The 11,079-nt window shown below is 48.0% G+C and overlaps 1 protein-coding gene across 1 annotated transcript; it reads left to right on the plus strand.

Moving 5' to 3' along the window:
- Positions 1 to 731: 731 nt before the first annotated feature.
- LOC104490666 (MICOS complex subunit MIC60-like) lies at positions 732 to 10,354 on the plus strand (the record flags this gene model as incomplete). The annotated part of the gene is made up of 8 exons (XM_010132982.1): positions 732 to 808; positions 1,223 to 1,412; positions 3,177 to 3,297; positions 4,280 to 4,360; positions 5,383 to 5,484; positions 7,881 to 8,017; positions 8,576 to 8,679; positions 10,219 to 10,354. Coding segments are annotated over 8 exons (948 nt in total), but the record flags the coding sequence as incomplete, so codon positions are not given.
- Positions 10,355 to 11,079: the final 725 nt, after the last annotated feature.

Consider the following 11,079-nt stretch of genomic DNA (forward strand, 5'->3'; position numbering starts at 1 on the left):
CTTTTCCTGCTTCTGGAGGCGGGGGTAGCTTAACCTGTCTTTCTGGTACATCTTAACTTTCAGCTAAAATATAAAGAAGATAGAAATCTTGGGTAGTGTGGGTTTTTGTGAAGCAGAACCTAATGAAATATCACTCTTCATGTAGTAATTTCATTTCCATTCTAATGTGATGGCTGTCTGGAAGGTGGATATGTTGCTCATCCTTTGAAAGAGGAAGCCTTGGTGTGGAAGCTCAAGGAGAACTGCTTGTATGTCTTCAGAAATAAACATAGTTTTAAGTATTAAAATAGTTTTTCATAGTTTTAAGTACTTAAACAGCTGCTGTAGCCTTCTGAGCTGCTCACGGCTGAGCTGTTCCAGCACTCGAGATCATTGAAAAGAACCGGAACTAACCCACTTGTACTGCCCAGACTGGAGGTGGGGAACCCAAACAGGCAAAATAAATGCAGAAATAAGCTGGGATGGGGTGTCGCTCTTGTGGTTTTGTTTTTTTTCCCCCCTCATTTTTCAAAATGCAAAATTACTCTTAAAAAGCCCTTAACCTACAGGCTGCACGTGAGAAGGGTCTCGTTTAGGGAAAAGAGAGTCCAGCGTCGCTGCTCTAGTGCTGCTGCCGCCTTCCTTTGGAGGTGGTGGGGGAGCAGAGCAGTCCCTGCGGCTGCTGCTGAGGTGAGGAGGTGGCTAAACCTGCCCACTGCTTAACTCTCACCTCCTCCACCCGCCCCTTGCAGAATAGCCGGCGTGGGAGAGCGTCGCTCCGTCCCTTACGACTGTGCCGTGGATACGCCACCTCCTCGGGGGAGTCTGGGTACGTAGAAGGTTTTGGAGGGTGGAATTGGTTCTTCTGTTGTGTTGGCCAAGAGGGGTTCTGCTCCTTAGTTTCGTGAGAGAGCAAATTGGTAGTGGTGGGGTTTTTTTGTTGAGTAACTCTTACTCGCATGGTTTTGTGTACCTCTTGTTTGGTCCAGTCAGTTTAAATGAAGCTAATCAAGATGACCAATATTTAGAAGGAATGTTGTGGGTTCCCATTTTACCTTTGGGTTAGTCACAAACCAGTATGGTGCCAGGGATTCGCTGGTGCTGGAGCTGATTTAAAGTGGGTGCTGGGTTTGTGGCAAGCTTCTGGAACAGAGTGGGTGTCCCCAGCTGTAAGCTAAAGACTCAAGAGACAGTTTGCTGTTTGTCAGATAATACATTTTACGTAACTTTCACCCCCCCTCAGCGTTTCCGCAGGCAAAATCATCGGTGCAGGTGTCCTTTTTGTGGGAGGAGGAGTAGGTGGAACCGTCCTGTATGCCAGCTATGACCCGCAGTTCCGGGAGAGCGTGGAGAAGGCCATTCCCTACTCGGATAAGCTCTTTGAGATGGCACTTGGTCCCGCACCTTACAGCCTACCGATGCCAAAGAAACCGGTAAGTGTTGCCCATTCACCCCCTTTTTTTTTAAAAAAAGAGAACATCTGCTCTTAGTTTTCAAATTCTCATTGATTTGGTGTGCCAAGAATTTAAGAATCTCAAGAACTGTAAAGAAATCTTAAATTAAGAAGGTTTAAAAATTGTGAACTGAGGAACCGCTTTGTGCTGCGTGACAGCAATGTTTGTACATTCCCATTATCTTGCGGTTGTCGCCTGTGGGTTGTAAAACGGCTGTTTTTACATACAGTAAAATAATCTGGTAGGATCCTAACTGAATAGCTCTTCTACTTACACTCAGATAAACTGGTGGGGAGAGGTAGGTGACGCATTGGAATTCAGGTGTTCCACGGTGGTGAGAGGATCAGTGTAGTTAGTTGGGGGTGGGGGTAGCAGGTTGGACAACTTCTAAGCCAAATATATTGTAAAGGAAACTGAGGACTTTTCAGATCAGTAAAACGTTGGACGGTACAGAGCCATGCGTGCACATCGTGCTTGGAAATCCTAATGACTCAACCCTGCAGAAGGGAGAACTTGATCCGCCTTCAGCCCAGTTCCGGAAACTGAATTCCAGAGGTCCTCTGTCCCCGCATCTGAGCGCGAGCCTTCCCAGCTATCCAGGAGCGCTGGAGCGCTGCGCTGGCCGTGGCTGTCCTCAGCTTTCAGAAGCCATCTGACCTTCAAGAAACCCCAAATACGTTAAACTGGAGCTTAAGGAAGCCGTTCTTAGTGAATGTGAGAGTATCAGTCAGCCAGAACCGTACCGCCTCCGGTTTTAGCTACACTTGATTCGTGACTATCCAGGCCCTCCCAGACACTAGTAAATTCTGTAGAGCAGAGTGGTCAGACAGCAGAGATCGCACCTGCGCAGTCCTGGCTCTGACTCAAGTGCTTGCGTTGTTACCTCGTGGCTTTGCACGGTGGATGATTACGGATTCCCACACACCTCGTCCGACTCTGCGCTGGTTCAGCGCTCTCTGCAGCGGGCACTGGCCCCTGAGCCCTTCCACGGGGGGATCGGTGGAGCTGTGCAGGTGTCAACCCCACGCCATGCCTGCAGCATCTTACATATAAAACCATGTTCTTTTTAAACGTATCCTTAAGTATGCAGGCATGTCTCTTTAAAACAATTCTACATATTTTCCACTACAACCTGAAAAGGAATTGCCTAGAAACTGGGCAGGATGGGAGCGGCGGCTCCCATAAGTGTTGGTGGACAAAAAATTCCGATTGGGGGAGCCAGCTGTTGGGGCTGCTGAAAAACTGAAGCTGGGTGATGGCCTAACTTGTTTTGACAGTGAATGCTCGAGGGGTTTGAAGTGAAGTGTTGACAGCTATACCTGTACGGGCTGAATAACGCCCAGGGGGAATAACTGAGATCTGCCCTCTGGAATTGTTCAGACCTTCACTGAACAACTCGTGGGTTTTATAGTTTCTGCAGTATCTGTGGTCTTTCAAAACACTCGGACGGGTTTGGAATGTTTGGGGCATGGAATTATTTGCTTTTAATGCATAGCTTAATAAATATTTGTAGTGAAAACTGCCACTTCAGTTTTGGAGAGGTGAAAATTATAAAGAGTCCCTGTAAACTGAGAATCAAGGCAAGAAGCTCTATGGGCTCGCTACTGTTTTCACGTGTAGCTTGAAGTTGAGATCCACGATACGGTCGTCTGAACATGGCAATGTTCCTTCCGTAATAATGGCACTGCTGAGACACGGGCTGTTCGGAAAACTGATGGGATTTCTTATTCTTGATTTTTCAAGATACAGCAAGGTCCGCTGAAGATCTCGTCTGTAGCAGAAGTCATGAAAGAGTCTAAACAGCCCACTGCCAAATCCCCGATGAGTAAATCAGAACCTGCTGCTCCTGCAGAGGAGAAAGAAGGTAACTTCACCCAGTGGCATGTAGAGAGAAGCAGAAGATTTAGCGATTCTCTTGCATCATGTGTCCTAGGGAGGATTAACATAGTCCCTTGGAGTGGATGAAGATGAGTATGTTGGTTTTTTTAGAATTAGTGTTATTTTCTTTTCAGTCATGAGAAAATTTGTCTAAACCAGTTTTAGCTTTTTTGGCTTTTTTTTTTTAATTTATTTATTTCCCTTATAGAACATTTGGAACGTAAGGAAAACACGGTACCTGCAAGAGATGTGCGCAGGTTTTCCCCTGTTTTACCGGTTGGAGGAAGAGCGCAGCCAGAAATAGATGCATCAGGCAGATCAACTTCTGGCTTTGTGGCTGGCGCTGTCGTGAGGGTTTTGGCTTTTCTGACAAGGGGACGTTCTTCCATGACTATAACCTGTTAGGGAGGGGTGGGATCCACCTGCTTAGAACAGACCTGGCTCTCCTCAGACAACACCGGACACTTCCGAGATTCGGCTGGACAGGGGGCTGGGCCAGCTTGTCCAGACCGGGCTTGTGCCCAGAGGGGATGGATAGATGGTCCTTCAGGTCCCTTCTGTGGCTCATTAAGTATCCTGCACGGCTGAGATACGAGATTCATCAGGAAGAACAGCTTGGCTGTACAGAATGAGGCATTTACCTCTTATTCTTTGATCAAGTGCAAGAAGCCTAATTTTGGGTAATTCCTGAGCTGCTGTGAAGCCAGCTCAAATGGAACTGGTTTAGAGAGAAGCAGTCGCGACATCTTTCCACATTTGTCTCCCTTGGCTGTGTGTGGGGGGGTGTGTATCCATAAGTAATACCAGGTTGCTGTTTGTCCAGGAAATGATCTTTTTCTGGAAATATTAATATCCAGCAGTGTTCAAATCACATGTGTGTACAGAGGAAAAAGTTAATTCTCATATCGCTGTTGGTACCTTATGGCTCGTATACACTAACTGGCTGCGTTCTGTACCTCTGTTAACAGCAGGCAAGGCTGCAGCACAGATCATCTCCGCAACAGGCGTAGCTGTGTCGGTGCCAGCTCCAGGGATTGAGACTGAAGAAGGTGAAAAAGATCACGTGAACGGGATGAATTGGAACAGTCCTGTCGCTTCGAGTGCATGAGTTCTTACCTCTGTTTTGGCGGTTCTTGGCTTTTAAAGGCGTGATTCTTTGTGCCTCTTGCGGAAGAAAACTTCCATCACCTGTTAGTAGATTTTTAACTTGCCAAGAGTGATACCTGGGGCAGGTACAGGTGTGAACACAAGAGGAAAGCTTGCCCCTTGTGCTGAGCTGGAATGGGTACAGTCCAGTTCGCCTCTGCTCCTCGTGGCTTTCAGCTTGCTCTTCTGAAAACCACGTCTGCCCAGGGCCAAGGGAATAAACTGCATTTATTGTTTAACTCAGCAAGAAACGCTGGTTTCCACATGGTAGTCCCTTGCAGACAAGATTACATTAATTTCATAAAAAGCAGCCCAGCAACCCATAAATACTTCCTTCAGGGTCAGCGTCAGCTTTTTTAAAGGTAACCTGGTGGGTTTTGTTGCAGCGTGAGTCTGAGAGCTGGGCGGTCTGGGCTTTCTCCTCAGTTCAGATGCAGACTTGCTGTTGGTCTTGAGAGAATTACTTAGGTCAGTGCTCCCTCTTAAAGGCTGGGAGTAGAATATCATCATGGTTCGCCATAGCTCCCTCCCTAATCTTTCTCCAGTTTGGCTGGACTCTCCAAGCACACCAAAGAACTGAAAGCAAACCCAAGAACAGGTACTCACTTAAACTTGGCTCTGTAATTGTTCTCCAGCTCTCACTTGCCTTTCACTTCTGAATCTTCGGTGGTTTTGTAACCAGACACCATAAAATCTAGGAATCCACGCTGCTGTTTTTAATGTTAAGAAGATTTGAGACTGGCCTTTTTAGTTATGGGTATAGAAGAGCTTGAGGTAGTTTCAGCACAGCCTCATGCAGAAGTCAGATTTATAAAGTGATACTGACTATAAAAATCGGGTTTGAAAAGAAAATTGCTCCCCTACAAGTAATCATTGCACTAACTTGGGCTCTCTGCTAAAACAGTTTAACTCTGCTTCTGAGCAGGTAAAGAACATGAAGGTTCCCATGCTATAAAAGAACGGTCACCAGAAGAAGTCGCGGCCCGGCTTGCCCAGCAAGACAAAGAGGAGCAAGAGAAGATATCATGTAAGTCTCTACTGATGGTTTTCCTGTACATGTTCTATGTGACAGAAGAATTGTTGGACTCTATCAGCTTATGTGTCTCTATGTTGTTGTCATCCCTGTCCTATGTTGGCAAGTAATCGATAGTCAAAGAATGATGGAAAATTTGGGCTTGGAATGGACCTTCAAGGTCTTTAGTCCACCACGCTGCTTGGAGAGTTGGGAGCGGGGAGAGGTTGCTCCAGGGGAGAACCCTGGAGGTGTGAAGCTCTCCAAGGATGGAGATTGTTCCACCTCTCTAAGCAGCTTTACCAGTGCTTCCTGTGATGGAGAACTAGGTGCATCCAATTAATTCCTGTTGTTGGTGCTTGGCTGTGTTACCTCTTGCCCTTTCTGAGGGCATGCTTGAGAAGAGTGGTTCAGTCTCTTCCGTGGAAGGCATGCCTTAAGAAACCCCTTCAGCTTCTCTTCTTTGGGCTAGAAGAAGCCCAGAGCCCTCAGCCTTTTATCTGTGTCATGTGCACCTGTCCCCTAACCATCTCAGTGCCTCTCCTCCAGTGCTCTCTCCCCAGTTTGTTTGTATCTTTGCCATACCGAGGCTCTCAGATTGAGACACCGTGTTGCAGGCGTAGTCTGAGTGTCAGTTCAGAGGCAAATCAGTGCTTTGCGTGATGCGTGGGATGTGCTCTTTGATGCAGCCCTGTTTGGGGTCAGGACTCGTTGCTGACAGAGCACTCTATTGACCTGCGGTCAGGTTGCTGCCTTCTGAGCTCCTCAGGTCATTGTCTACGGAGCTGCTGCCTCGACTGGGTCAGCAGTGGTTCAGGGACGGTAATCAAAGTGCTGTGAAGTGCCTGTAGGTCCTGGGTTGGGAACAGTTATAATTCCTTGCTTGGGTTCTAACTCCAACCTCTTAATCCAGTGGTCTCACTGAGAGGTGGTCTGGCTTTCCCTGTGTCCCAAAACACACGTCCTCCTTGTGCCTTGCTCAAGGCAATGAGCTTTGCTCGCCCCCTCACCCTCTGCTCGGTTTATTTTAAATCCTGCTGGGCTGTTGTTTGGTTTTGCTTTGGCTGCAGCGTGATTGTTTAAATCAGGAATTTGGGGTCCTTCCATGGTTTGCCTCAGGGAAAGCCAGAAGATGGTGATCGGTAGATGATGTTTTGCTGTCTAGTACATCCAGGCAATCTACAGCCGGCTACCTCGATTGCTGCCTTCTGAAAGCAAACCCAGCTCGAGCAGCAGAGTGGCTGCACTGCTGGAAAGAGTTCCCATGTCGTCCTCCAGCCAGTTTGATGAGCACCAGAGGGAGACCAGCCTCCTGGGTGTTGAAGGGTGACTTCTGACTGGGGGCAGCCCGCAGATGGCTCTGCGGACCTTCTGTGGTGAGGGAAGGAGTCTTTGGGTGTGGGTAGACTGGAGGCATTGACTGTGAGGGTGCTGAAGAGAAACTGTCTTTAAAGTAAGTGGCAGTTTACTGCTAACGTAGTCTTGAAAGGGAGTTTAGCAGTGCAGAGGCCACGTATTGGATGTGCTCCAGCCTGCTGTGGGAGCTGCCGCCTTTTTACTTTACTACTCTTGCACTTGGAAAGGGCCAGTGGTGGAAGAGGTGCTGGCATGGTGCGCTGCGTCTGATCTGACCAGTCTGTACATGTGAAACGGGGTCGTGGCAGGTGTGTGGACCACACGCAGACTGGCTGAGGAACAAAGCACTCGGAGGAAAGTCTGAGCCTTGGGCTGTTGTTGCACAGAAGGGTGAGAAACGTGCAAGCCCGGGCTGAACAGGCTCAGCATAGCTGTGCTGGTGCGGGCTGCTGCTGCTTCCTTCTGTCCAGGGCTTTGTTTGGTACAGAAGAGCAACACAAACAGAAACAAGAGGCTTGGCTTTAGTTGCTGGCTTTGGACAAGGACTTTTTTGCAAGAGGAGTTACCCTCTCAAAATCCAGCGAACTATTGACTGGAGAGCTACTTGGAAATAAAGGTCTGGTTCCAGAAAAGCAGACGTTGCTGGCTCTCATTAGCTGTTCCGGTTTGGTTCCTGCTTGAATAATTAACAGCTCAGTTGTGCTTCTGTAGCTGTAGAAACAGATGAGTCCACGACCTTCTTGTTTCCTCTAAAACCACTGCCACAGGTGACGATGGAAAATACCTGTTGGTTTAATGCATCCCCCTGCAGAAGCATGGTGGAGGTCTTCCACCGAGGAGCTTTACTGCTGCCAGTGCAGCAGTGCTCCTCTGAATCAGGACCGTGTTCTGGTGACCCTTCTCCTTCTGCAGGCTGCAAGCGTAGTTCCTGAACTGACCAGCTCTCGTGGGTCATAGAAAGTCGCGTAAGGAGATGCAGAGGATGTAATGTGTCACTTGGCTAATTCTAAGGCTCTTTTCTTTATAGTTTGATTCAGTTTATTCATTTTTTCCAGCCCTTGCAGCCACTCTAGAAGGAGCCCTAAGCGCAACAGCTCGTATAACCCTTCAGGCGATCACCGCCCAGGAGGCTGCTGTGCAGGCAGTGAACGCCCACTCGCAGATCCTGAAGGAGGCCATGGACAACTCTGAGGTCAGCTGGACAAGTGGGGACTGTTTGGGGGTTTGGGAGTCTTCACTTTGTACTTTAATTAACGGTATTTTAATTCCCAACTATGGGCAACTGAACACGCACTCGGGATTTAATCTATCAGTTAGAAAAATAAGTATCTTAAGAGTTTGCTTTTAAGCTTAAGCTTACTGTGATGCTTTTTTTTTTTTTTACATGGTACTTTTAGTATTAAGCTGAAAAGCAATTTAAAGCCTTACAGGACTTTAACACCTGTAGGGATTTCCCCACCATCCAGGGATCCTCATGGAAGCTCTTCTGCCTGGACAAACGGCTGTTGCTCAGGTGGAATAAAAACCCCCCAAACACTAAGAATTAAAGAAAACCAAACCAAAACGTTGGAAGAGAAAAAGAATTTGTAAAGCTTCCAGCTGTGCTGTTGGTAAAACAGGAGAACATTGCTCAGTTTGAGTGAACTGTTGTAGCAGCCTGTGAATCCCTACAGGCTGTCAGTTTTTGATTGTCACGTGACTGTAACGATGGTAATGACCCTAATTAGGAATCTGTGCTTCTCATTCTTAGGCTGCTGGGGAGAAAAAGTCGTCTCAGTGGCGCACGCTGGAGGAAGCGCTGAAGGACCGGAGGAGAGCAGTGGATGAAGCCGCCGATGCCCTTCTGAAAGCCAAGTGAGTTGCTCGTTTTTGAGGCGTGTGGAGCGGTAAGTTCACAGCGCCCATGCGAGGGCTGGCAGCACCGGAGGAGCTGCTAGAAGGGGCGCAGTCACCCGTGTGCTGTTAAACCGACGCGGCTGTGCCAAACCCAGAGGAGGTTTCCCACGCTAAAGAGCGTTTTAATGTGCAGCAGGTACATCTTGGCTGCCTGTGCACATAGTCCTCACTGTACCAAGGAGTCTGAAACAGCTCTGTTCTTCTTTTAAAAACTTACCCCCTTCGTACTTAGATACAGTGCTGGTAAGTGCAAGTAAGATGAAAAAAATCCACACTCCTTTTAGTATCATTTTTGATCTTGTCGATGTTGTAAGGACTCCATGACTGCACGCTCTGCGTAGTGTCAGTAACGTCACTAGCCTCGCTTAGTTGTAACGAAAACTAAACCTCGCAGCATCGTTTGGCAGTTCCATCCGTCAGCAGAGCTGCTGCTGAGGTTACATTTTCACAAATGTCTCCGAAGAGTCGCTTAGTTGTAACGAAAACTAAACCTCGCAGCATCGTTTGGCAGTTCCATCCGTCAGCAGAGCTGCTGCTGAGGTTACATTTTCACAAATGTCTCGGCAGAGCTTGAGTTCTGCGACGGAGCACTCCTCGTAAGCCAAGGTCCCGTACGAGCTGCAGCGATGAGCACTGAGCCAGTCTCCTTGCGTAGGGTTTACAGCAGCAAAAATGCCAGACAGGTATCTCCAAGTTGCCATCGTAATGGGGATAGAAATAAATCTGGAAGCTCTTTGATGCTGCCAAGGGGTCAACATCATCCCTGAAGTCGCACGGCTGCTATTTCGGTTACAAACTTCTCTTTGAAGTTGCTGTGCTGACTAGAAACAGTGAGGAGGTGTAACCACGGTTCCCAAGAGTGAAACACAGCTACGGGAACCCCCAGCTGGTGCGCCAGTCTCATCCGCTGTTGCGTTACTGGATGCCCTCGCTTTTATCTATTTACTGATTTATTTTAAAGCTTGTTCCTTATTCCAGGGTGGTCGTTAGAAACCCCCCTCGGTTTGAGGGGATTTGGAGAAGGAACTTTTCACTTTTCCCTCATTTCCAATGATGCAAGAGGAAAGCGCTTCATTCTTAATTACAAAAAAAAAAATCTACCTTTACGGAGCTCTGTAAATTTTCTCCCATCCTCATTTATCTCCACAGTCACCATGTCCAAAACACTTCTGCACCATCTATATTAAAAATACTCTGAGTCTGCCCTAGTTTTACTGACACTAAGTGCTTTCAGTGAACTAACTCCTTCCTCCTCCAGCTGAGTCTGGAGTGCAAATTGCACGATAAACAAGTTCCATTTTCCTGGAGTAGACACTGACTGGTTTCAGGCTATGGGGGGGAAAAAAATAACCTTTAACCGCAGCATCTTAGCGATAGAGGTGGTAGATGGGAAGCAGCAGCCGAGTTATCCCGCTGCTCTTCCTATAAGCACGGGATGCGTCAAGGGAACGTTCCTTCGGGGCTGTCGTTGTAACTAGCAGCCGCCTCTCTTTCCAGAGAAGAGTTAGAGAAGACGAAAGGCGTCATCGAGCATGCCAAGAAGTCTCCAATCACGGGAGCTAAACCTCACGTTATCGCTGCGGAAGAAAAGCTTCATCACCTGATAGATGACCTGGACAACGTCGTGAAGAAGGTAACGGACTGTTCCCCAGCCTGTGTGCAATCGCCAGCAGAGTAAGGGCTGTTTGGCAGCTTGCGCCCACCGCCTGCTCCCAGATCCTCTGTGGCAGGTGCACTGTTTTTAAAGGAAATTCCACCTGTTTTTAGCTACACTCTGAGCTGATGATACCCCTGCTAAGCTGACAAGGGCTTTGTGAGGACTTGAACTCTGTCCTGAAAGGGTCTCCAGCCAGCTTGCTGGAGACAGCCTTTTCTGTGGGTGACCCCTGATTCTCTCCGCTGGATTCCAAGAGGAATTCAGCACGAGCTTAGGCAGCAGCAGGAGCCGTGCGTGCTAATGACGTGCTGGGTGAATCCCTTTATGGCTCAGAAGACTGGGGAAGAATAAGGTAAAGGTGAAATTCATCCCCCTTTGCAGGACATCAGGTGTGTTTTGAGTGAGTGTAGCCTGATAGTGGGAGTGTCAGCACTCCTGGAGAGGAGGGTAGCATCGCCAGGGGAGCTGACTAGGCTCTGTGATAGCTGCGAGCAGAGAAAGAGAGCTAGATGTCTTTAAAATGTAAACAGAATTTAAGACAGTCTTTTGGCCCTGTCTAGGCTGCACAGTCTGACTAGTTAGAGATGTGTGAGATGAAATGGGTGACAGAATCACAGACCCATCTTGGTTGGAAGAGACCTTTAAGATCATCGAGTCCAGCCGTTCCCCCTGCACTGCCAGGGACCCTAAACCACGCTTCA

The sequence above is a fragment of the Buceros rhinoceros genome, unplaced genomic scaffold (assembly GCF_000710305.1).
Source record: "Buceros rhinoceros silvestris isolate BGI_N320 unplaced genomic scaffold, ASM71030v1 scaffold19773, whole genome shotgun sequence".
NCBI lineage: Eukaryota > Metazoa > Chordata > Aves > Bucerotiformes > Bucerotidae > Buceros > Buceros rhinoceros.